The sequence below is a fragment of the Cotesia glomerata genome, linkage group LG2, assembly GCF_020080835.1.
Source record: "Cotesia glomerata isolate CgM1 linkage group LG2, MPM_Cglom_v2.3, whole genome shotgun sequence".
Lineage (NCBI taxonomy): Eukaryota > Metazoa > Arthropoda > Insecta > Hymenoptera > Braconidae > Cotesia > Cotesia glomerata.
In genome coordinates this window covers 29,394,617-29,422,111 of record NC_058159.1, presented here as the reverse complement: position 1 = coordinate 29,422,111, position 27,495 = coordinate 29,394,617, and the positions used below count along the sequence as shown (strand labels likewise).

General features: G+C 28.4%; 1 protein-coding gene across 1 annotated transcript in view; it reads left to right on the top strand.

Moving 5' to 3' along the window:
- LOC123259100 (dynein beta chain, ciliary-like) overlaps positions 1–27,495 on the top strand; it is a 44,381-nt gene that overhangs the window by 4,231 nt on the left and 12,655 nt on the right. The window contains exons 9-44 of the mRNA XM_044719367.1: positions 23–226; positions 303–494; positions 1,341–1,544; positions 1,609–1,883; positions 1,946–2,064; positions 2,244–2,610; positions 2,674–2,913; positions 3,929–4,157; positions 4,450–4,545; positions 4,644–4,987; positions 5,872–6,028; positions 6,113–6,345; positions 6,431–6,720; positions 6,793–6,941; positions 7,029–7,274; positions 8,329–8,553; positions 8,632–8,833; positions 9,519–10,098; positions 10,766–11,036; positions 11,129–11,391; positions 13,563–13,989; positions 14,056–14,267; positions 15,454–15,729; positions 15,818–16,271; positions 17,293–17,485; positions 17,559–17,736; positions 18,701–18,829; positions 18,912–19,131; positions 19,303–19,464; positions 21,495–21,641; positions 22,528–22,689; positions 22,815–23,051; positions 23,148–23,369; positions 24,370–24,621; positions 24,715–24,841; positions 25,041–25,174. Coding sequence (XP_044575302.1) covers positions 23–226; positions 303–494; positions 1,341–1,544; positions 1,609–1,883; positions 1,946–2,064; positions 2,244–2,610; positions 2,674–2,913; positions 3,929–4,157; positions 4,450–4,545; positions 4,644–4,987; positions 5,872–6,028; positions 6,113–6,345; positions 6,431–6,720; positions 6,793–6,941; positions 7,029–7,274; positions 8,329–8,553; positions 8,632–8,833; positions 9,519–10,098; positions 10,766–11,036; positions 11,129–11,391; positions 13,563–13,989; positions 14,056–14,267; positions 15,454–15,729; positions 15,818–16,271; positions 17,293–17,485; positions 17,559–17,736; positions 18,701–18,829; positions 18,912–19,131; positions 19,303–19,464; positions 21,495–21,641; positions 22,528–22,689; positions 22,815–23,051; positions 23,148–23,369; positions 24,370–24,621; positions 24,715–24,841; positions 25,041–25,174 — 8,418 coding nt within the window. The remainder of the gene's footprint in view (positions 1–22; positions 227–302; positions 495–1,340; positions 1,545–1,608; positions 1,884–1,945; positions 2,065–2,243; positions 2,611–2,673; positions 2,914–3,928; positions 4,158–4,449; positions 4,546–4,643; positions 4,988–5,871; positions 6,029–6,112; positions 6,346–6,430; positions 6,721–6,792; positions 6,942–7,028; positions 7,275–8,328; positions 8,554–8,631; positions 8,834–9,518; positions 10,099–10,765; positions 11,037–11,128; positions 11,392–13,562; positions 13,990–14,055; positions 14,268–15,453; positions 15,730–15,817; positions 16,272–17,292; positions 17,486–17,558; positions 17,737–18,700; positions 18,830–18,911; positions 19,132–19,302; positions 19,465–21,494; positions 21,642–22,527; positions 22,690–22,814; positions 23,052–23,147; positions 23,370–24,369; positions 24,622–24,714; positions 24,842–25,040; positions 25,175–27,495) is intronic.

Below are 27,495 nucleotides of genomic sequence, written 5' to 3'. Positions count from 1 at the left end.
CGTAATATTTAATTTATTTTAGCGGATATTCGAGATTGCCAACGAGTATTCTAAATTAGAACGGATCGAAGTCGGTGGATTCAAGGGAAAAATATTGGTTGACAAAATAAACCAAGTTTATGATGAATTTATTAAGAGTTACAACGAACTGGGCTCCGTGGAATATGACATACTGTTTCCTGAAGACGATAAATTTTTAAATGAAATCACGAGTTTTTTAACTAAGGTAAGCTTTGTGACATATAAAATAATAATAGTTACAGTTGACGATAAAAATGGAGCAATATATTTGATTAACTTAGGTGGAAGAATATGACCAGAAATTGGGTTCTATTTTTGATAAAGCTTTCGCGGAGTGTCATGATATCGAGAAAATAATAAAATTAATTTACATAATTGATCCAATATCTCAGCGACCGATTATACGATTTCAATTGTGGCATAATTATGAAAAATTGCTGGCGCTTATCCACAATTATCTTGATGAAATTAAGGTTAATCTTTTCGATTCTGTAAATTAAATTTAATTAGTTTTATCACTTTGAAACTGCGATCGTCTTAATGCTATTAAGGATAATTTGAGTATAATTAGCTGCCCATTAAAATATAAAGTTGAATTTTTTTTTCTTAAAGAACAAAATCAATTAAATTTTATTATAATAAATTATAAGATTTAAATAACTAAATCTTGGGAATTGGGACAATAAATGAAGATATCAAATTAAATTATAAGAATTGCAACGTTTCGCTGATTTATTTCAGCTTCATCAGGCAAACTAAAAATAAAAAAAAAAAATAATTTTTAGTTAATACAAATATTTAACATATAAAACAAAAATAAACGTTGTTGAATTGTATTTTATTTTATTAATTTATTAATCTGAATGGTATTTGAGAGAAATCTAAGCAAGTTGTTAATATTGCAATTTAAAAAATGTTTGAGATTATAAAGATGCTGTTTTACTTTATTACATCTATTGACTATGTAAAAACCAGACAAGGATGTTAACCATAAGAGTAACTATTGTCATTTTCATTTATTTCTGTTTTATATGTTAAATATTTGTATTAACTAAAAATTATTTTTTTTTTTATTTTTAGTTTGCCTGATGAAGGTGAAATACATCAGCGAAACGTTGCAATTCTTATAATTTGATATCTTCATTTATTGTTCAAATTCCCAAGACTTAGTTATTTAAATATTTTAAATATGAACGAGAACCTAAATATTAATAAATTATAAAATTATAATTTTTGTTACAAAATTTAGCTTTATAAAAATCAAAATATCTTTAAGGATAGTTAATATTAAATAGATTGATAATTATCTCGTTAAACAGATTGTTTTCGATAACAACTTCGTAGAAACAGAAAATAACGGTACAAAAGATCAATATTTTCCGCCGGTGGCTGGCAAACTCTGCTGGCTAATGAAATTACAGCGGCATATTGATTATCCTATAGACTCTATTAAATTAATTAATCATCCGATATTTGTAACGCAATCTGGACTGGATATTATAAATAAACACGACCAAATTCAGGTAAGTGTATTACAATATCCATTAAGATTTTAGATTATTAACCAAAACGTATCAATTACTTTAGAAACTGTTAGACGAAACGGAAAAAAAAATATTTGCCGAATGGTGCAAAAAAGTGCCGGGTATTTGCAGTGAAAATCTGGCTAAACCTCTTTTTATTGTCGCGAACGATCGATCTTTAAAGTCTAATTTGAACCCCGAACTCGCTGCTATTCTCAAAGAAACTAAATACATGATTATGTTAGCGAAGGACAATTTGCCTAAAGAAGCCCTTGATTTATTTGCAAGGACAAAATTTTTTATGGATACTACTTACAATATTAACCTGATTGTTGATTGGTAATTATAGTAATTATAATTTTTATTAATGAAGTAAATAAAATGTTTATCATTACGTTCAGGTACAACGAAATTCGATTCTCGTGCTCAGACGTAGAGTTTGAATTATTACAAGAGGAAATACAAATGATTGATGGCATGATTGATGAGGGACAGATTAATTACAACTGGAACTCACCAGGTGAGTATAAATATATGTTATTTAATAGCAAAGAAACGGCTAAAAGTTTTATGATGAATTAGCTTATCAACATTAAACTTTAATTAACCCGTAACTTTTGCCTTCAGAAGTATGAAACAAAATAAAAATAAAAATAAATAAAACTAGTCTTTAAAACAAAATTAAATTGTTTTAAACAGAAACGCCGGATTTTATTAACCAGCTGTTGGTTCCCGTAAGAAATGTGTACCACAGAAAAATGAAGGCCGTTAATAATGTCAAAGATTTGATGACGAGCATCAATGATTGGGCAATGACGCCAATTTTGGAGCGCAAGGACAGAAAAGCTGATAACTTGATCGCGATTGGAGACCGAAAAGATAAATTCAGCAAGCGCTACAGAACTATTGAGCAAGCTGCTGCAGAAATAAACCGCGTTCTGGAGGAAAATTACAAACTCTACTTCAATATTCTGCCTGAATCCGCTTATATCTCCAGTGACTTTGAGTCTGATTCGGGTTCATTAAATAATGACAAACGCTCAGGAGAAAGAAATGGGTCATCTAGGTATCAGTTGGAAAAAAATAGACCAAGATTTTTTGGTAAATAAATAAAGGAATTGTTTTTTAGTGAATTACCCGGAAATGCGGGCTTGGGCTTGCCAAAGGACCTTGTCGGAGGAGAAAATGAAGAAATTAATGATGCAGTAACAGATGGTGAAATGACGATAACGGAAGACTCGACAAAGGATAATGGAACTGAAGAAGAAGATCCTGAGCTAAAGGCAATTAGACTAGTCAAGTGGAAGCCTTATCTTAGTTATATTGATCAATTGGTATCCAAAGCTTTGATACAAGCTGTCTCTTCGAGGTAATAATATTGCTTTTTTTTTATAATTTATTTATAGCTTACACGATAAAAAATTGAAAGTTTATTTTTTCTTTCATCAGAGTGAATATGGATTTTAATCCAAAAAACATCCGTTTTTAGACTAAAATAAATTTTTTATTCAGATGAAACAAATTTCCACACTGAAAAAAAAATTATTGAAAAAAATTCTTGAACCAAGAAAATAATTTTGAAGAGAATAATTGTCTTGAATCAAGACGAAAAACTCTTGAATTAAGTACAATTTACTTAAGCCAAGAAAAATTTCTTGATTTAGGAATTTTTCTACTCAAATCAAGAAGATAAAATTCTTCAAAATTATTTACTTGATTCAAGTGAATTTAGCACGACTCATGATGCGAAGCATTAGAGAGTGCTTTACGATCGAAAAATTTTTTTCGCCCTATTTCGGTAACTATTTTTATAATTATAGTCTTGTTACTTCACGGAATCAAGATATTTTGAATACTATTGTCAAGATAATTTAATGAAGATAATTTGATATTTTTCAAAAATTCATTTAGTGCAATAAAAACGGAAAAAAACATCAAAATAGGTCAAAAAATTTTCCTGTCCGTCATGTATGAAACTCTGAAAATACTGTAAATTGCGAAAAAATGCATTAATTGAGTTAGATTTTTTTTTTTAATTCTTTGAGAGAATTGTAGGTCACCGAATGCGAATGACTAGATAATTCAGTGTCGTTTATGTACAATTAATAAAATAAAACAAAAACCAGAAGACTGTATATCTATATATATTGTGTACATTTATCCTACTAGAGGCGCTTGCGCATTATTGTGCTATTTTAGCGGTTATATATATATATTTTTTTTTTTTCATTCTTTGTTTTATTAATATTTCATAATTAAATGAGCATTATGAGTCGTGCACTTTTAGATTTTTCAAACTTTTTTTTTCTGTGTACATCCGGAATTTTATTATAAAAAATATTTATGTTGATGACTTTATTTATTTATTATTTTAAAATTTACAGCGTCTGTTATATATTAGATGAAACTGATCCACAGGCTGATGTACATCCGCTTTTTGAGGTGAATCTTTGTTTAGAAATTCCGAATATCAGTTTTCATCCTTTTGTCGAGATAGAACATCCCGAGGGATTTTACGTGTTTTACGAGGGCTTGCTGTTTGATATTATGAAAATGGGAACATTGATAACTCGTTTGGATCCTGATAAATTTGAACACCGAGAAAATTATGGGGTGAGTTTATTTATTGGTTGTTATTTGTTATTATTATTATTATATTATAAATATTTTTTATTTTTTGACAAAGATTAATTTATTTACTTTTTTATTTAAATTATGAATAGTAAATTTTCTGAGTTATTAAAAGTTAGAGAGTTGTAAGAAATGTTGGTAGAAAATTTCCAGCATTAATATCACAAACAATGAATAATCTATTGATAAATTCTTGGAGCTTTAAGTAATACTTTAGAGGAAAATAGTTTGAATAATTAACAGTATTTTTCCTTGTTTATATTATTAAAACAAGCTTGACTTAGTTGAAGAGGAACGAATCGTATTTATGTTGGAAGAAACTTGTAACCGAGTTAAGGAAGCACTAACTCAAGCTCAAGAGTACGGTACGGTAAGTTTCAGAGGAGCCCTGAGGTATTATATCAAACATTTATAACGAATGTGTTTAATTATTCGTCCTTTGTATTAATTTGGTATGATTTTATAAAGACATTCAAGGAATATAGCTGGATATGGCTCGACGACAGGCAAGAGTATCTCCATTACTTTCTGCGTTTCGCTAAAAATTTAAATCACCAAGAAAGAGAACTTTTGAGCCATAAATCAGCGACTAATTTGGCTATCAAAGAGAAGAAACCCGAGCTAGCGGATTTCAAGCGAGAAATTGATTATTTTGTCGAGATGTACAATAAGTGCGACGGAATTGAGAACGAAAAAATTTTGTGTCGCTGGCTTAAGATCAATAATAAATCGTTCAAGCAGACTTTGCTTAATACTATTTGCAAGTGGGCTAATACCTTGAAGACCTATCTTGTAGATAGTGTCGACAATAGGTATGGTGTAATTTATAAATTTATAATTAACTAGCAATCTTACAGTCATTATGTGACTGCCGTGACTTGTGAACTAAAAAAAATTAAAATTTTGTTTTATTAAATAATGAATTTTGTTAAATTGCACTGTATTTTCTTAAATAGTCATATTTTTAAATATATAAGCTCATCCCGATGATACATTCATTAAGAGCTTTCATTTAAGTACCCACATACATTTTGATATATTTTTCATATATACATATATATAAATACATAAAATATATGAAAAATTGATGTGGGTATTCAAATGAAAGGTCTCGATGAGTGAAATGTCGGGGTGAGCTTATATCTTTAAAAACGTCAATAGTTCACAAGATACAAAGTCATTTCTTAATTATTGATATTTTCAAAGATATAAGCTCATCCCGATGTTACACTCGTCAAGAGCTTTCATTTGAGTACCCACATGCATTTTGATATATTTTTCATATATACATATATATGATATATATATATATATAAAATTGATGTAGGTACTCAAATGAAAGGTCTTGATGAATGTAACATCGGGATGAGCTTATATCTTTAAAATTGTCAATAGTTCACGAGATACAAGGTCATTTCTTAATTATGTATCTAGAGATAGAGCATTTTCGAATGCACCCTAAATACTTTTAATATAAATTGAATATCGGTTAGAATGAAATAAAACCTTGAAAAGGTACAAATTCAAGTCAAGACCTTTACATTGACACTAAATTTCACTAAAAAAACCGATTTTATCATATGACTATCTTGGAAACAAAATCTTTCTTATTCTCCTAATAATAGAGATTATGATTTTTTTTTAACTTGTAAAAATTTTAAATAATCAATTATTTTTCATTTGTTTTAAAATTAAGCTTGAAAGAGTTATCAGAGTTTCTACAAGAAGCAACTGAGAGATTTAACCAACCGATTCTAGAAGAGGATTATGAAGGCTTATTGAAGACAATGTACTACTTGAAAGAAGTTAGAGACAAACAATATAAAATTGATGGAATGTTTGATCCTATTAAAGTAAGTTATAGAAATTTAATAATTAAAAATAACTTTTTTACTTTTGAATTAAAAATAAAGTTTGATAATTAAATTTATTTCCAGGAAACAATAAATTTATTGGAACAATACCAAGTGGAATTTAGCGAGCAAACTCATCAGTGGCTTGTCGAACTGCCCGAGTCATGGGGCACTGTAAAAAAATTAGCCGCTCAAGTTAAACAATTAGTAGCGCCGCTTCTGGCTCACCAAGTTGATCTCATTAAAAAGAGATTAAATTATTTCGACTTTAAACAACGCCAGTATTATTTAAAGTTTTTTGACCATAAATTATTTAGGTAATTACAACAAACCACTACAGTTTACAATTATAATTAATAATTGATAATTATCAATTAATAATAAATAATAAAAAATTTATAGGCCAGATTGTGAGAATGTTTACGAAAATTTGGACAAAATAAACTGGGAGGTTAATGAACTGGAGTCGGAGTTAGAAACACTGAAAGCTTCAGCCGCAATACACGAGCTGCAGGTTCAAGATTACAAGGAAATAAACCAGCTGAGACGGGAGCTGAGATTATTGAAATGCCTCTGGGATTATGTTATCGTGATAACGAGTAGCTTAGACGAGTGGAACACTACGACCTGGAAGAGAATAGACGTCGAGGCGATGGATCTCGAGTGTAAAAAATTTATCCGTGAACTGAGACGTAAGTGTCTTTATTTGATTGAATTTTAATTAAGTTAATAGACTAGCAAGCTAATTTAATAAATTATTTAAGTGCTGGATAAGGAATGCAAGAGCTGGAAATTATTTACGTACATTGAAGCTCAGGTTAAAAATATGATGTCATCATTGAGAGCTGTCTCGGAGCTACAGAATCCCGCGATTCGCGATCGTCACTGGCAGGAATTAATGGCGGAAACTCGGGTAATTTTATTATAAATCTTATTTATAGTTTGGGCTCAATTGAGAATTATTGTACATTAAGACTTTAACTTACTTAATGCTTGACAGGTTAAATTTACTATGAGCGACAAAACAACTCTGGAGGATTTGCTAAAATTGGAACTTCATAAATATGAAGAGGAAGTTAAAAATATGGTTGATAAAGCTGTCAAAGAAATGGCTATGGAAAAAATGATCAAAGAATTGACTAATACTTGGGTTAATTTGGAATTTGATAAAGAAATTCATGAAAGAACTAAATTAAATACTTTGAAAATTAGTGAGGAGACTATTGAAATTTTGGAAGACCATCAGGTATTTTATTTTTTTTTGTTTACTAGCAATCTTGCAGTCACTATGTAACTGCCGTGACTTGTGAATTAAAAAAAATTAAAATTTTGCTTTATTAAATAATGACTTTTGTTAAACTGCACTGTACTTTCTTAAATATTGACGTTTTTTAAGATATAAGCTCATCCCGACGATACACTCATCAAGAGCTTTCATTTGAATACCCGCATGTATTTTGATATATTTTTCATATATTTATTTATATCAATATATAAAATATATGAAAAATTGATGTGGGTACTTAAATGAAAGGTCTCGATAAGTATAATGTCGGGGTGAGCTTATATCTTTAAAAATGTCAATAGTTTTTAAAATACAAGGTCATTTCTGGATTATGTTAAATTGGACTGTATTTTCTTAAATATTGACGTTTTTGAAGATATATGCTCATCCCGATGATATGCTTGTCAAGAGCTTTCATTTAAGTACCCACATGCATTTTGATATATTTTTCATATATACATATATATAATATAATATAATATATATAAATATATGAAAAATTGATGTGGGTACTCAAATGAAAGGTCTCGATGAGTGTAATGTCGAAGTGAGCTTATATCTTAAAAATTGTCAATAGTTCACAAGATACGAGGTCGTTTCTTAATTATGTTAAATTGCACTGTACTTTCTTAACTATTAAGATTTTTAAAGATATAAACTCATCCCGATGATAAACTCATTAAGAGCTTTCATTTGAATACCCACATGCATTTTGATATATTTTTCATATTTACATATATATAATATATATAAATATATGAAAAATTGATGTAGGTACTCAAATGAAAAGTCTCAATGAATGTAATGTCAGGATGAGCTTATATCTTTAAAATTGTCAATAGTTCTCAAGATTCAAGTCAAGACCTTTGCTATGACACTAAATTTCACTAACAAAACTGATTTTATCATATGACTATCCTGGAGACAAAATTTTTCTTATTCTTTTATTAATATAGATAATTATTAAGATTTATTAGCAAGTTTTAATTTAACTAATTCAAATTTTCATTATCAGGTTCAATTACAAAACATGATGAGCTCCAAATCAATTGGCTACTTTGTTGATATAGTAAATGATTGGCGAAAGAAATTGAGCAACGCTGATGCTATTATCAATATCTGGTTCGACGTTCAAAGAGCTTGGATCCACCTCGAAAGTATATTTATAGATTCAGAGGATATACGAAAACAATTACCGGAAGATACCAAACGTTTTGAAGCAATTGACCGAGATTTTAAGGTAATTTTTGGAGTATTATTAAATATTGAAAATTAAAGATATTTTAAGGTGTTGCTTAAATTGCTTATTGTATTAAAGGAATTACTCAAAGAGATGCTAGCGAATCTTAATATAGTTAAGGCTACAAATAAACCGAAGTTATTAGAGCGACTCGAAGAATTGCAAGTCCAATTGAATATTTGTGAAAAGGCGTTGTTTAACTATTTAGAGATGAAGCGTTTGGCGTATCCTCGGTTCTATTTTATATCTTCTGCAGATCTACTTGATATTCTTAGCAATGGTAAATATTTAAGTACTTTGCTAACTATAAAATGATACCAATATCATATTTTTTATTAGCTTTAACTATAAATATTATTTACGGCAAGGAAATATTGATTACAGAGCATTTAGCTCAAGCTTCTGCTGTATTAAATTTAAAAATAATTTATCTTATTTTTTATGAATGTTTAAAAAAATTTTCCGAGCAATTATTAAGTGAGTTAAGAGTTATTTTAATTTTTAGCTAAATAAGTGGGTCATTTTTTATAAATTTTTCATATATTTTTCTCGAGACTAAAAATAATAATGAAGTTATATAATAAATTATTCAGGAAGACAAAAGAGTCTTCATGACATCATCTTTAAATTTTTTTGATTTTTATAACAAATCAATAGCAATAAAAAAATGCTTCTAAAAATTTTCACCAAGAATTTTTTTTAATTTTCACATGTGGAATTTTTTTATTAGATTTTTTTTATAATAGTTTTATTGCTAAAAAATTTAAAAAAAATGTCTAATGTCTGTCAACTTTAGTGTCATCATTTTTTAAATTTAATTTGTCGCATATTTAAAATTATATTTAATATAAATAAAAACATCAAAAAATCACAAAGCCAAAAATTTTAATTCAATAAAAGTATTGATAAATTTAATTAAAAATAAAAAATAAGAGATTTGATTATAATTTTCTCAAATTAAACAGGAAATAATCCAGAGCTTGTATGCAAACATCTATCAAAGCTCTACGATTCAATATCAAACCTAAAATGGAAGCTCGACTCAGGAAAGCCAACGAAACTAGCTTTTTCCCTGATAGCAAAGGACGGCGAAGAAATGGAGATCCACGGAGTGTGCGACTGTAGCGGAGTAGTCGAAGTCTGGCTGAACCGGTTGACCGAGAGCATGCAGAAGACCGTCAGGCACCACTTCAACCAGGCAGTGAGATCCTACGATGACAAACCTAGAGAGCAGTGGATTCTGGACTATCCAGCTCAACCTGCGCTTTGCGGGACTCAGATCTGGTGGACCGCGGAGGTGAACATGGCGTTTGCCCGGCTGGAAGAAGGATTTGAAAGCGCGCTGAAGGACTATCAAAAAAAGCAAATAAATCAATTGAATACACTCATAACAATTCTGTGTGGTGAACTGACCGATAATGAACGCCAGAAAATAATGACTATCTGCACAATTGACGTACATGCCAGAGATGTTGTGGGGAAATTAATAACAACTAGAGCTGAAAACTCGTCCAATTTTCAATGGCAGTCCCAGTTACGACACAGGTCAGTTATTTGTTATGATTTATTATCATCAATATTTTGCAAAGTGGAGAATTTTACTTCGCGACCTCTAGATATAAATATGGTAATTATTTACAAGTGGGGTCAACACCATTTTGGGCCATAACTGAGTAAAAAGTTAACATTTTCAAATTTTTTTTTATTCTATTTGTTTTTACAGCGAATTTGTGATAAAAAATGTCGTGAAAGAAAAAAAAAATAAAGATTTCGATAGCTTTTTTGCCTTCAAAATTTAGGAAAAATTTTGGCTCTCATGTTTTTGGATAAAATTTCTATTTTATCTTTTTTGATGTTTTTGATATATATTTTTTTGAAAGGAACATAAAAAAATGAACAATTTAAAAAAAAAGTTGAGTATCACAATTTTCTAAAAAATTTATAAATTTTTTTGAAAATTTGTTAAAATTGTGAGTCAATTTTTTTTTTTAAATTGTTTATTTTTCTATGGATTAAAAAAAAAATATATCAATAGAATCAAATAGAAACTTCGTTCAAAAAAAAGAAAATTAAAATGGTTGACCTTACTTGTAAATATTTACCATGAATATTGATGATTCAAATTTTTGCCGGTTTTTTATTTTGGAATAAAAAAAAGTTTCGGTTTTTTTTAATACACCCTAGAATGTATAAATGTATATTTTTTGTGCAGGTGGGATGATGGGATCGGTGATTGTTTTGTTAATATCTGCGATGCAAATTTCGCATATGGGTACGAGTACCTAGGAAACGTTCCACGCTTGGTTATAACTCCATTGACAGACCGTTGTTATATAACACTGACACAATCGCTGCATTTAGTGATGGGTGGTGCTCCTGCTGGTCCCGCGGGAACTGGCAAAACCGAAACAACCAAGGATTTAGGTCGCGCGCTGGGTCAAATGGTCTATGTTTTTAATTGCTCTGAACAACTGGATTATAAAGTTAATTATAATTGTATTCTTCATCCTCTGTGATAAAATACCCGGTGATGTAATTGATAATTTACAACTTGTGTACATTTATTCATCAACAGTCGTGTGGAAATATTTATAAAGGACTCGCGCAAACTGGAGCATGGGGATGCTTTGATGAATTTAATCGGATATCTGTCGAGGTACTCTCTGTGGTCGCTGTTCAGGTTAAATGTGTTTTGGATGGCGTCAAGAGCAGGAGAAAAAAATTTATGTTTTTTGGAGAAGAGCTCAATCTGATAAATACTGTTGGGATGTTCATCACCATGAATCCTGGGTACGCTGGACGGACTGAATTACCGGAGAATTTGAAAACGTTGTTCAGGTATTTATATATAAATTTTTTTTTATTTTTTTTTAAATAAAACTACCGAGAGGTAAAAATTGTATCTTGATAAATGTTGGCTCAGTATTTTTTAATATTTTAACATTTTAAAAAATATAAATAATTTAATAATTATTAAAAATATTAAAATTTATTTTTTTTTTTATAAAATTCTTCTTTTAATTTTAATGCTAAAATTAGCAAACTTTTGATAATTTTTAAAATTTTTATAACAAATCAATTGTAATAAGAAATAAATATTTTTAAAAATTAGCTTTAGTAATTTTTTTGAATTTTTATTAATAAATTTATGAAAATTAAGATGATATTAAAGTTAGCCGACGTTTTTTATTTTTGGATTTTTTTTTTAATAATTAAATTAGAACAAAAAAATATTTTTTAAAAATTGGATTTACAATTTTTAAAGTTTTTTTACAAATGAAAATTTTTTTCTTTTTTTTTTGTAGTCATTTTTTCAATAAAAATTTTTAGAATTTTTTTTTAATTGAAAAAATGATTACAAAAAAATAAAAAAAAATGTTCACTTGTAAAAAACTTCAAAAACTGTAAGTGCAATTTTTTAAAATATTTTTTTATTCTAATTTAATTAATAAAAAGAAAATTAAAAATGTCGGCTAACTTTAGTATTATATAAATTTTATTCGTGGTGATTCAATTGTTATAAATATCTAAAAAATAGTTGATTGTTTGCGAATTTCAGAATTATTTATTTATAATTATAAAGAAACAGTTAATAATAATAACAAGCATAAAAAAAAATTAATCAAAAATCACTCACCAAAGTCGCTCAAGAAAGATCAGCAAAAAAAATTTTATTACTTTCACACAAACCCGGTCACTGACTCTAAAAATTAAATTAATTTCAACACTAATAAAAAATAGTTATTTTTTATGAAAATAAATTTAGCAGGTATTAAATCATTTTTAGAATTTTTTTTTAACTAATAAATTATGGCGAAAAAAATAAGAAAAAAAATTGGGATGGAGAAATTTAAAAAAATGAAAAATGCAATTTTTTAAAAATTATTTTCTGGAGCAAATTTATGAAAAAAAATTAAAAAATTCTCTAATGACTGCTAACTTTACTATCATTTATTTTTTTCTAAGCGAAATTATTAAAAAATCACGAGCTAAAATTATTAACAATTCCGACATTTTGTTTAGCGAATTACGTCCCGAGACACTGATATTCGTATTTAATATTTCTACATCTATTTTTACTTAACTGGCCCTTATTATACTCTCTACGTATCATCTAAGACTAAATATTCCTAATAGTAACATATTTTTGACATAATTACGTGATTAAATTAATTAATTTTGATAATTCATGCATGAGTGCGCATTTTTGATGCAACAATTTTCGAGTTCTGACTTGATCTGGTTTCGCTAACGGAAAACTGCGCAGTAGACGCTGGAGTGGTTTAGGGTGCGGCGAGATTTGAATTGATTGGTCGCGTAAAAGCTGCGCGCGCATCGGCGCAGAATTTAAACTTTGAATTTTTTCTACCTTATCAAAATTCTTTTTCAATTTAATTTGAAAAAATTTTTTTTTAATTTTTTAAAATAAAAAACCAATAAAGAATAGTTTAATTTAAAAATTGTTATTTATAATTGTAATATTAAATTTTTACAAATTAAATTTTAAAAAATTCCACATTTAAAAATTTTAAAAATTTATTAAAGTAATTTTTATTTTTTTTTTTTTTTTAATAAAAAAAATTATTATTTATAATTGTAATATTAAATTTTTACAAATTAAATTTTAAAAAATTAAATTAAATTAATTTAAATTCAAAAAAATTTCACATTTAGAAATTTAAAAAATTTATCAAAGTAATTTTTTTTTAAATAAAAAAAATTATTATTTAATTTGTTTATATTAATACTTAATAATTATTATTTAAAAAAAAAAACAAATAAAGAATGCTTTAATTTAAAAATTATTATTTATAATTGTAATATTAAATTTTTAATAATGAAATTAAAAAAAATTCCGCATTTAGAAATTTTAAAAATTTATCAAAGTAATTTTTTTTTTAAATAAAAAAAAATATTATTTTATTTGATTTTATTAATAGTTAATAATTATTATATTAAATTTATAAATAATTGTAAGCAATTCTTTAAAATAAAATAATTATTTTCAGACCCTGTGCAATGGTAGTTCCAGACTTCGATTTAATTTGCGAAATAATGTTAGTAGCTGAAGGGTTTCAAAAAGCTCGTCTATTAGCCAGGAAGTTTATAACTCTGTATTCGCTTTGTCGAGAATTACTGTCAAAGCAGGATCACTACGATTGGGGTCTTCGTGCAATTAAATCAGTTCTGGTTGTCGCGGGCAAGCTAAAACGTGACGATCGTCAGCGTCCAGAAGATCAAGTTTTAATGAGAGCTCTACGTGACTTTAACACTCCAAAAATAGTTACCGATGATATACCGGTATTCATGGGTCTGATCGGCGATTTATTTCCGGCGCTCAATGTTCCGCGTAAACGCGATATCCAGTTTGAAAAAACTGTGCGTCAAGCTGCTCTTGATCTTAAAATGCAACCAGAGGACGGATTTATCCTGAAGGTAACCATCAATTATTATTATGAATATCATAAATTAGTAAGCTAATCGATATTTTTTAATTTACAGATAGTACAACTTGAAGAACTTCTTAATGTTCGTCACTCAGTGTTTATTGTTGGAATGGCTGGTACAGGAAAAACTCAAGTTTGGAAATCTCTCTATCGCACTTATGTTAACCAGAAACTTAAACCTTGTTACAATGATCTAAATCCAAAAGCTGTGTCTAATGACGAACTTTTTGGAATTATTAATCCCGCAACAAGAGAATGGAAAGACGGGTATGTATAAATTAATTTTAGTAATAATTTTTTAATAAATTAATATTTTAATTCCTTTTTATTAATTAAATAACGATTAAAAAATATCTTTAAGAAATTGCACTTAAAGTTTTTCAAATTTTCTTAATATGGAATTTTTTTTAATAAGAAAAAACAAAAAAATTATTCGGTAATTATTTACAAGTGGGATCAAACGTATTTTTAGCGATATCTTGGTGAAAAATTAACATTTTTCAATTTTATTTTTATTCTGCTTGTTTTTAAGGCGGGTTTATGGTGGTGATATCGAAAATATCCAAAAATTAATATTTCGATAGCTTTTTTGCCTTTAAAAGTTGAAAAAAAAAATTGGCTTTAATGTTTTTGGATAAAATTTATATTTTACCTTTTTTTTTGATATTTTTGATATATATATTTTTTTTTTTGAAAAGTACATAAAAAAACGAATAATTAAAAAAAAAAAGTTGAATATCACAATTTTCTAAAAAATTTATAAATTTTTTTGATAATTTGTAAAATTTGTTAAAATTGTGATTATCAACTTTTTTTTTTTAATTGTTCATTTCTTTTATGTATTTTTAAAAAAATATATCAATAAAATTAAATAAAAATTTCATTCAAAAAAATAAAAATTAAAATGGTGGACCTCACTTTTAAATAATTACCAAATATTTTTAAAAAATTGCAATTAAAGTTTTTAAAATCTTCTGCATGTGGAATTTTTTTGTAATTTTTTTGTAATTGTTTTTTTACTCAGAAAAAAACCTAAAAATTATTCTACGTCTGTTAATTTCCGATCATTATTTATTTTCTAACTAAAAATCAAATTTTTAATAGCATAAATTAGCTTTAAAATTTATAAATAAATTTTAAATTAATAAATATATTAAAAAACCATTAAGCTGATTGAATAAATAAATCAGTTAATTACATGAAATGAAAAAAGTTAATTTTGTAATAATTTTCTGGTTATTAAAATGAAGAATCGAATAATTTAGCGGTTTGAAATAAAATGATAAATAATTGAGTTAGCTTAATAGATAAATAATTATTATAAAATAATGGGAATGCTACCAATTACAATTATAATTACAAATTACCAATTGCAACTGAAAATCAAAGTAGGGCATTAATGTATGTTCCTAGATATTAAGCGTTTAAATGAACCCTTGAATTATGATTACAGTTTGTTATCAATACTAATGCGCGATCAGGCAAATATGTCCGGTAATGGACCAAAATGGATTATATTCGACGGTGATATTGATCCGATGTGGATTGAATCGCTTAATACCGTGATGGACGACAACAAAGTATTAACGTTGGCGAGTAATGAGCGTATCGCATTGACTAAATCAATGCGATTATTATTTGAAATATCAAATTTACGTACTGCTACTCCTGCTACTGTTTCAAGAGCTGGGATTTTGTACATAAATCCGCAGGACTTGGGCTCTAACCCGTAAGAATATTTATTTTTATTTTTATTTCAATTTATTTACACACTAAATTTAATTACTGGAAATAATTAAATGAATGATTAATTACAGATTTATCATAAGCTGGATAGAAACACGGAACAATTCAGAGCGCGCTAATTTAATGATTCTATTTGACAAATATTTACCATCATTACTGGAAGTGTCGAAAATAAAATTCAAAAAAATAACACCGATACCAGAAATATGTCACCTACAAATGCTGTGTAATTTATTGGATTGTTTAATGATAAATGAAAATTTACCACCGGAGTGTCCAAAAGAATGGCACGAATTGTACTTTGCGTTTGCCTGCATCTGGTCCTTCGGTTCGACGCTTTTTAAAGACCAATTGATTGATTGGCGGAATGAATTCAGCAAGTGGTGGCTGAGTGAGTTCAAAACAATTAAATTTCCGTCTGAAGGAACAGTCTTTGACTACTACATCGACAACGAGACAAAAAAATTCGTCCACTGGAAGAATATAGTCGGGAAATTTCAACTGGACATGGATATTCCTCTGCAAGTAATTTTAAAAAATGAATAATACTATAAATAAGAAAAAATTTTGCATTATTAAATAATTACTTTTGTTAAATTGCACTGTACTTTCTTAACTATTGACATTTTTAAAGATATAAACTCATCCTGATGTTACGCTCATCAAGAGCTTTCATTTGAGTACCCACATGCATTTTGATATATTTTTCATATATACATATAGATAATATATATAAATATATGAAAAATTGATGTGGATACTCAAATGAAAGGTCTTGATGAGTATATCATCAAAATGAGCTTATATCTTTAAAAATGTCAATAATTGAGAAATTATATTGTATTTTATCGATTTATGATATTTTTCAAGATATAAGCTCATCCCGATGTTACACTCATCAAGAGCTTTCATTTGAGTACCCACATGCATTTTGATATATTTTTCATATATACATATATATAATATATATAAATATATATATATATATATATATGCTATATATATATATATATATATATATATATATATATATAATATATGAAAAATTGATGTGGTACTCAAATGAAAGATCTGAGTGTAACATCGGGATGAGCTTATATCTTTGAAAATGACAATATTTCAGAAGATACAAGGTCGTTTCTTAATTATGTTAAATTGCACTGTACTTTCTTAACTATTGATGTTTTCAAGATATAAGCTCATCCCGATGTTACACTCATCAAGAGCTTTCATTTGAGTACCCACATGCATTTTGATATATTTTTCATATATACATATATATAATATATATAAATATATGAAATAATGATGTGGGTACTCAAATGAAAGGTTTCGATGAGTGTAACATCAGGATGAACTTATATCTTTAAAATTGTCAATAGTTCATGCGATACAAGGTCATTTCTTGATTATGTATCTAGAGATAGAATATTTTCGAATGCTACCTAAATACTTACACAAAATTTTTCTTATTCTCTTAATAATATAGATAATAAAAAATATGAAGAGTATGCTTAGTTATAATAATTATTATTATTTCTTCAAGTCTTCCTTAGTTCCAACCGGCGAAACTGCACGTCTGCGTTTTTTCATGGATATGTTAATGAAGAAAAAAGCCCCAGTTATGTTGGTAGGAAGTGCTGGCTCAGGAAAAAGTGTTATTGTTACCGACAAACTGTCTTCTCTTTCGGATAATTATAATGTCGCTAATATTCCGTTTAATTATTATACTTCTTCTGGTAATAATTATCTTTTTAATTATTTTTACTGCCCTGTTATTATGTACTTAAAATTATTAATTTAACTGGTCAGAAATGCTTCAGCGCGTACTTGAAAAGTACCTCGAAAAAAAGGCTGGCCGTAATTATGGCCCGCCTGGTACCAAACAATTGGTTTACTTCATTGATGATATGAATATGCCGGAAGTTGATGCTTATGGAACTGTGCAACCTCATACTCTTATAAGGCAACATCTTGACTACAATCATTGGTAAAATTTTGCATTTTATTTTTAAAAACACCGTTTTTCAATTAAATAATTTTTATTATTAAATTTATTATTAAATAAATTAAACTATCAACCTTGCAGTCACTATGTGACTGCTGTTACTTGTGAACTACAATTAAATAAAATTTTGCTTTATTAAATAATGACTTTTGTTAAATTGCACTATACTTTCTTAACTATTGACATTGATAAAGATATAAGCTCATCCCGACGTTACACTCATCAAGATCTTTCATTTGAGTACCCACATGCATTTTGATATATTTTTCATATATTCATATATATAAATATATAAAATATATGAAAAATTGTTGTGGGTACTTAAATGAAATGTCTCGATGAGTGTGATGTCGGGATGAGCTTATATCTTTAAAAATGTCAATAGTTCACGAGATACAAGGTCGTTTATTAATTATGTTAAATTGCACTGTACTGTCTTAATTATTGATTTTCGTAAATATATAAGCTCATCCCGATGTTACACTCATCAAGAGCTTTCATTTGAGTACCCACATGCATTTTGACATATACTTTTCATATATACATATATATAATATATATAAATATATGAAGAATTGATGTGGGTACTCAAATGAAAGGTATTGATGAGTGTAATGTCAGGGTGAGCTTATATCTTTAAAAATGTCAACAGTTCACGAGATACAGGGTCATTTCTTAATTATGTATCTAGAAATAAATTATTTTCGAATGCAGCCTAAGTACTTAATAAATAAATAAATTTACTATCGGTGAGAATGAAATGAAACCTTAAAAAAGGCACAAGTTTAAGTCAAGACCTTCTCAACGATACCAAATTTAACCATAAAACCCCATTTTATCGCACAAATATACTGCCCACAAAATTTTGCTTGTTCTCTTAATAATATAAAAATTTTTTGTTATGAATATTAATTTATTTTTTTGAAAAAAAAAATTTTTTTTTTAGGTACGATAGAGTAAAATTAACTCTAAAAGACATTCACAATACACAATATGTATCTTGCATGAATCCAACAGCAGGAAGTTTTACAATAGACCCACGGTTACAAAGGCACTTTGCAGTATTCGCAGTCAGGTACTTATATGTATATTTAATAAAATAATGAACCCTTTAAACAAAAGAAGTAATTAATAACTGTAAAGGATTTTGTGAGTAGTTTTCCAAGTCAGCAAGCGTTGGTAACAATTTACAGCCAAGTGTTGGAGCAGCACTTCTCAAACCCGGCGCAAAAAATCGACCATAAGCTACACTCAGTGATAGAGCCGTTGATAAACACAGCGCTGTATCTCCACGAAAAAATAACCATCAGTTTCCTACCAACGGCCACAAAGTTTCATTATATATTCAATTTACGGGACTTATCAAATTTATTTCAGGTAGAGTTTCAGTTATAATCTGTTTTGCGTCAACCAAGTTATACTAGACTAGGAGTTTCATTATTGATGAGTTAATTAGTCAAGTTTTGTTTTGTTTGACACGAGTTTTGTGTTTAGTTGTTTCGAGTTGGGTTGTTGAGCGACAAACAATAATATGTAACTTAATTGCAGGGCTACTTATTTGCCAATGGTGACACAATTTCAAACTCGACAGAAGCTATTCGTTTATACGTCCATGAAGCGAGCCGTGTGTATTGCGACAAGTTAGTTAATTTTACGGACAAGAACGCCTTTGAAATTATCATGCATGAAGCGCTCAAGAAAAATATCATCGTAAGAATTATTTTATTTATTTTCTTCTGGATATATCGCGTGCCTAATGCCAAAAGGGTGGATAAAAGTTATACGCCCTTTTGGCTTTACAAAACCAAAAAGGCGTAAGACTTTTTTTTTTTGGTGCCAATCGTTTTGTAAACATGTTCTAAGCCTAAAAATGAAAAAAAAATTTCTAAAGCCAAAAGGGCGTATAATTTTTAGCTTCCGGTTAAGAAAATTAAAAATTTTCTAAAAGCGGAAAGTTATTGGTTTTACCCCGTTTTTTGAAAATAGAGTTTTCATCAGATCTATATTCAGCTATACTCAGCTCAAAAAATTTTTTAACGATTAGTTAATAATTTCTTACTTATAATAAGATGTTTTTCATTCTATATATACATATTATGGATTTTTACTACAATTTTATGCAATGAATAAGAAGGAAATTTATAAAAATTATAAAATTTTAGTACGCGAAAAATAGTATATTAATTCCTATGCTTCTTTAATCATTGGACTGTCTAAAATGATGAAAATTTAAATTTACTACTATCGAAAATGTTGACTTTTTCAAAATTTTTAACTTCCCGCTAAGAAAATCGAAGATTTTCAAAAATCGGGAAGTTATTGTTTTCACCCCATTTTGCAAAAATCGAGTTTTCATCAGATCTCGACGTTTAAAGATCACAGGAAGCTTCCCTGACTATCCCCGCGAGGTTGTCACGGTGCCTGTGTGTGTGTGTGTGTGTGTGTGTGTGTGTGTGTGTGTGTGTGTGTGTGTGTGTGTGTGTGTGTGTGTGTGTGTGTGTGTGTGTGTGTGTGTGTGTGAAAGTATGTGAACCGCTTATAACTTTTGAACGGCGTGACCGATTTCATCGCGGTTGGTGCCATTCAAAAAGGCTTGACCAAACTTAGATTTTGAAAACTATTTGGACCGATTCAAATCAATAGATTTTGAGAAATCTTCAAAAAACTGAAAAAAAAAATTTTTTTAAATGTGGTTTTTTTGGAATAACTTTTAAACGGCTCGATGGCTCAATTCCAAAAACTAATCAGCTCTTACCCTCAAAAAACCACGTCGATCGCCACTAGTCCGGTCAAAATCGGTTGATTCGTTCGAGAGATATCGTGAACGAAAGAAAACCGAAAAAAGTGTTTTTTCGGAATAACTCCGAAATTCCTAGCGCGATCAATTTAAAATTTGAGTTTCTTTATGAGGCTTGAAAAACTGCGTTGAATGCTGTCAACCGCGTGAAAATAGATTTATTCATTCAAAAGTTATTGCGGTTTAAAAATTTAAAAAATAGTGTCTTATCAAATCTCTATCAGACTTTTGAGCTCGAAGAGCTCAAAAGCATAGGAAAGCAATCTCTTTGAGCTCGGAGAGCTCAAAATAACCCATAAATTGTATTTTTAAGCTCGAAGAGCTCAAAAATGTTATTGGCGCAATTTTAAGCGCCTAAGCATGGAATTAGCGGGAAGTTGCAGGGATGGCCTTCAGGGTCAACCGTTTTTCTAATTTTTTTTTTTACAAACTTTCTCCGGACAATTTTGAAGACTGTTGTTCGAAATTATGAAAAATCCTGATTTTTTTTATACGTCTTTTTGGCTTTAGACCGATAATTTCCTAAAGCCAAAAGGGCGTACATCTTAAGATATGCCCTTTTGACGTTAGTACGTCAAAAATTTTTTTTCTGCAGATCTTTACGTTTCGAGCGATTCTAAAAAGAATGGCAAAAAAAATTTTTTTCTACGCCCTTTTGGCATGGAACCGATATATTCTATAGAAGCGTGATACGCAAAAGTTATTTAAAAAGTAAAATGTCTTTTAAAAATGTCATAAGTTGAAACTAGTGTTTTTTCATGACATTTATGTGTAAAATATTGTTCTACAAGTGCGATAGAAAATAAATAGAAACAATTTTAGTTCAAGGAATCGCTTGATTTTTGTAAGGCGAGTGTAGAGGCGCTTCGCTTATGAGGCGTGCAATATAAATAGTAATGAAACGAACAAAAATACAATAATTTTTAATTTATTTAAAATTCAGGACATTGATGAATCGTTAGTATTTGAAAAACCGCTCATATACTGTCATTTCGCGGAAGGTATGGGCGATCCCAAGTACATGCCGATTAAGGAATGGTCTCAGCTGTCAAAACTACTCGACGAAGCTTTAACTAATTACAATGAATTGGTAATAACTTTAAATTAATTTATTTTAGTAACTCGTGTAATTTATATTAATTTAGTTTAGTAACTCTGTAATTTTGATAACATAACATAAATAATAATCAAACACTAACTGGTAAAATTAATCTGGAATATTGGTCCAGCATATTGTGATTAAAATTTTGAGCTAACAACCAATTTGTAAATTGAATTTTTGGATAATTGACGGAAACTCGTAACCCAATGACGTAACCACTAGACTACTAGCTACTTGGAAACTAAACTTCCCAAGTCCATAACTCGTTATACCTGCAAGTCTTCTGGTGATTGGTTTATCAGAGCTTTCCTATGATTTCTCAAAACAAACGAAATTTAATAGTAGTTTTTAAAAATTATCCAATAATTTTTGTAGTAAATTTTGCAGAAAATGTTTTTTTTTCTAAACCAAATTAAAAGTAATTTCATATAAATAAAATTTTTTTCAAAGTGAAAAATTTCGTGAAGGAAAAAAATAAAGTTTTCGATATAGATTTTTTGCCTTCAAAGTTGGAAAAAATTTTGGCTTCTATGTTTTTGGATAAAATTTATATTTTATCTTTTTTTGATTTTTTTGATATAATTTTTTTTTTTTGGAAAAGATCATAAAAAAACGAACAATTTAAAAAAAAAAAACTTTATAAATTTTTTTGAAAATTTCTTAAAATTATAATTAACTTTTTTTTTAATTGTTCATTTTTTTATGTATTTTTCAAAAAAAAAAAATATATATATATCAATGAAATCAAATAGAAATTTCGTTCAAAAAAATGAAAATGAAAATTGTTGATCCCACTTTTAAATATTTACCAAAAATTTTTCAAGTTTTAATAAAAGTTTGTTAAATAAAAAAAAAAAAAATGTAATAATTTCAGGTATCAGCGATGAATTTAGTAATGTTTGAAGATGCAATGTATCATGTTTGCCGTATAAACCGTCTTCTAGAATCCCCGCGAGGCAGTGTATTGTTAGTAGGAGTCGGTGGTAGTGGGAAGCAATCTCTGTCTCGTTTAGCATCCTTTATTTCCGGACTTGAGGTACATACAAAGTCGCTTAATTACTTCCGCCTATTTTAACACCACCTAGCAGTGTTGATATTTAATTGGTTTTTAAATGTATATTAAAATCTAAAATCTAATAATAATTATTAATTTTCTGACAGGTTTTTCAAGTTCAGCTGACAAAAAACTATTCAATAAGCGATTTAAAATTAGATTTAGCGGAATTGTATCTAAAAGCGGGGCTAAAAAGTATCGGAATAACTTTTCTTATGTCAGACTCGCAAGTTGCGCAAGAAAATTTTTTAGTCGTCGTTAATGACATGCTGGCATCTGGCGAGATTGTCGAGCTTTTTCCGGACGATGAAGTTGATAGAATAATAAATACCGTACGTAATGAGGTGAGTGTTTTAGAAAAACCGGGATTTTTTTTTATTCTCCCAAATCTGAATCTGGATCTAAATAAAACGACTTTTGATTACGGCAATCTGTTGCAGGTGAAGCTCACCGGGCTGATGGACACGAAAGAGAATTGCTGGAAATTCTTCATCGATCGCGTAAGAAAGCAACTCAAATGCGTGTTATGTTTCTCGCCAGTCGGAATTACTTTGAGGAAGAGAGCCAGACAGTTTCCGGCACTGGTCAATTGTACGTCTATCAACTGGTTCCAAGATTGGCCACTTAATGCTTTGGAGTCTGTTTCTATTCGATTTATTGCGGTAATTATTATTATTTTTCACCCTTCCAGTCTTGAAGAATTTTCAATTAATTAATTACTAGCAACCTTGCAGTCACTGTGTGACTGCCGTGACTTGTGAGCTATAAATAAATAGAATTTTGCTTTATTAAATAATGAATTTTGTTAAATTGCACTGTAATTTCTTAGCTATTGACGTTTTTGAAGATATAAGCTCACCCCGATGATACACTCAACAAGAGCTTTCATTTGAGTACCCACATGCATTTTGATATATTTTTCATATATACATATATGTAATATATATAAAAATATGAAAAATTGATGTGGGTACTCAAATGAAAGGTCTCGATGAGTATAACATCAAGATGAGCTTATATCTTTAAAAATGTCAATAGTTCTCCAGATACAAGATCGTTTCTTAATTATGTTAAATTGCACTGTATTTTCTTAACTATTGACATTTTTAAAGATATAAGCTCATCCCGATGTTACACTCATCAAAAGCTTTCATTTGAGTACCTACATGGATTTTGATATATTTTTCATATATTCATATATATAAATATATAAAATATATGAAAAATTGATGTAGGTACTCAAATGAAAGGTCGGGGTGAGCTTATATCTTTAAAAATGTCAATAGTTCTCAAGATACAAGGTCATTTCTTAATTATGATAAATTGTACTGTACTTTCTTAACTACTGAAATTTTTAAAGATATAAGCTCATCCCGATGATACACTGATCAAATGCTTTCATTTGAGTACCCACATGGATTTTGATATATTTTTCATATATACATATATATAAATATATAAAATATATGAAAAATTGATGTGGGTACTCAAATGAAAGGTCTCCGTGAGTATAAGATCGGGATGAGCTTATATCTTTAAAAATGTCAATAGTTCTCAAGATACTAGGTCATTTCTTAATTATGTTTCTAGAGATAGAGCATTTTCTTATTTTCAATAATATAGATTAATCCCTTCAATGCTGATAAATAATTAAAATTGCAGCAATTAACGGAACTACCAGAAGAATTCAAGGAGCCAGTATCAAAATTCATGTCTTTTGTCCACACGAGCGTCAACGAGGTGTCAAAAATCTATCTGGAAAATGAGAAGAGACATAATTACACAACACCAAAGTCATTTCTCGAGCAAATATCGCTCTATTCAAAATTATTGATCGACAAAATAAATAGTTTTAAATCGCAAATTACAAAACTCGAGAACGGAATTATAAAATTGAATTCCTGCGCTGGACAGGTATGGAAAATGTATATAGATAAGTAGAGAAATGATAAGAATAAATGGTTTTAATTTAACGAATAAGTAAAAGTGAGCTAAGTACGTTTGTAGGTAGACGAGCTGAAAGAGGTTCTGGCTGTTCAGGAAGTTGAGTTAAATAAGAAGAACGAGATAGCTGACAAAATCTTGGCAGAGGTACGAGAAGAGAATACTAAAGCGGAAGTGGAGAAAGCGATAGGTAACTACTATACTCTAAAGTCACTGGTGTAGGTTATAGTAATAGTACCAGTGGTATTACTATTACTACTACTACTTCTGGTTCTACTTCTCTACTGGTATTGCTACAAGTCTGCACCAGTCTCTTTACTTGTCATTGAAACTATTCCGGAATATGAGGGTACAATGAACTGATTGTTCTATACTATTGTCTCTATAAGTTTCTGAGGAGGAGGCCAAAGTAGCTGAGATTAAGGAGCGAGTGTCACTGAGACAAAAAAGTTGCGATGAGGATTTGGCTAAAGCTGAACCGGCTGTAAGACAAGCAGAAGCTGCTTTAGATACTTTGAACAAGGTATTCTTAATTGTACTTTATTCATTTTTCAGTCTCGCCTCTTCATCATCTTTATTAAAAAAATCATCTGCTTTCCTTTTCATTTACCCTTATTTTTATTTTCATTCTTTAATTTTTTTTTTTTTTTAATTCATTATTTAACTTACGGATGCGATTGTCGAGTTTTATTTAAATTAATACCGCTTAGAAACAATTGAATTAAATCCTAGTTAAATCGGTCTTACTTAAACGTTGTCTTATTCTTTTTATATTTCAACGTATCATTTCCTTCGGCTATTGTTTCAGAAAGCTACTTTCTTTCAAGTACCCTTGGAGATATTTCTATTAAGGTCATTCTTTTCTTCAGACAAAAGTCGCTTGAGAATTTTTATAAATCATTTATTTTTTAGATACTTTTTCGTCTTCCTGGCAATAAATTTTTTCTTTTTTAAATTATTACAATCTAAAAAAAAATAATTCAAAAGGACAGTAACAATTATTATAAAATCAATTATATAAATAAACATAATCAATTTTTAATAATTTAATTAATAGATCAAATTAAAACTAATTAAAATACAATAATAAATTACCTTAATTACAAATTGACAATTTAAATAATTAAAATAGAAAAATATATAACTTTTGGTAAGTCAAAATAATTAAAAAAATAAGAATTTTTTGAATTTTTTATTATGAACCATGGATAAAAATGTTAGTAACAAAAAAAGCTACTCGCAGCCGAAAGGAAAGTAGATTTCATTCTTCAATAAAAATAATAAGCTTAAATTTGATAGAAAAATAGCGGATTTAAATGTAATTTTCATTTGACATAAACAGCAAAATATGAAAAATAAAGCTTATCTAAAGAGCTTTCAGGTAAATTCTACAGTAATTCAATACAATGTTGCATTTAAAAATTATTCGATAAATAAACTGTGAAAAAGTGTATTTTTAATATTTTGAAAATTTTAAAATCCTGTAATTTGAAAACTACATGACCAATTAAGCTCATATTTGAACTGGACATTTATATTTATCAGTAGAATAAATATACTAAATTTCGTAAAGATCCGTTGCGAATTGTAGACACCATTGTCGTGACAACTTTTTAGCCACACAGAAAAAAAAAATTTTCTTGAATCAAGTATATAATTTTGAAGAACAATATTTTTGATTTGAGTAGAAAAATTCCTGATTTAAGGAAATTTTACTTGATTCAAGAATTTTTAGTCTTGATTCAAGACAATTACCCTCTTCAAAATTATATTCTTGGTTCAAGAATTTTTCTCTTGCATTAAGTTAATTTTTTTTTTTCAGTGTATATGGACGGAAAAAAGAAAAATCGAAAAATTACATTCTACACTGAGAAAAAAAAATACTTTTATTAAGAAAATTGTCTTGATACAAGAATATATTCTTAGCTCAAGAAATTGTTAAATTGATTGAAATAATTTTTACTTAATTTCAATAAAGCTATTCTTTTGTTTATCTATTATCCAAAGATAAAATATTGATGTTCTTCTCTTCAGAAATTAATAATTAATAATAATAGAATATTTGATCGTCAGCGAGTTTCTTGAACCAAGAAATTGTTAATTGAGTAAAAGTATTTTTTTTCTCAGTGTAAATAGTAATAATTGTCCCGTCGTATTTAAAACTAGAAAGATTACAGTTCGAAATAACATTTTCCTAAATTTAAACTTTGAATGTTAATTTTCAGAGCTTTCAATGTAAATATTACATTCTACCATTTAATTCTTACAAAATCTGTAATAATTACAATCTGAAACTGTAATTTTTCCAGTTTCTTATACGGAGCGCCACGTTACATTACATAATGTAATTTTTCTATTTTTCTTTCTTCCGTATGTATTTTCTAAATTAATTTGACGAACTGACTCAAAATATATCAAAACTTTTGAAAAGTTCCGTCATGAGAACTAATGCAATAGTTAGATTTCTATGAAATCTACTAAAAATAATATTAATATTAATTTTTATATACATTTTTTTTACAGTTGTAAATTGACTATATTTACAATTGTCATTGGCTTTCTAGTCTAGTGGACAATTTTCTCTAATTATTTATAATTTTTTGTTAGCCTGTATTCCCTCCAGGCCTAAACAATTTTCCATTCTTATTTAAATTTGTCATTAGAGATAAATTTAACTGAAAAAATAATTCGGACGGTTCAGACCAGGACTCGAATCTGGATCTTTTGGTATCGCGCCAACTGCTCTTCCCTTAAGATATCCGAGACACTGTCCAGAATTACCATACAGTTACCTCTTAATGACAAACTCAACTCTGAATATAGTATGATGTTAATTTTCCTTGA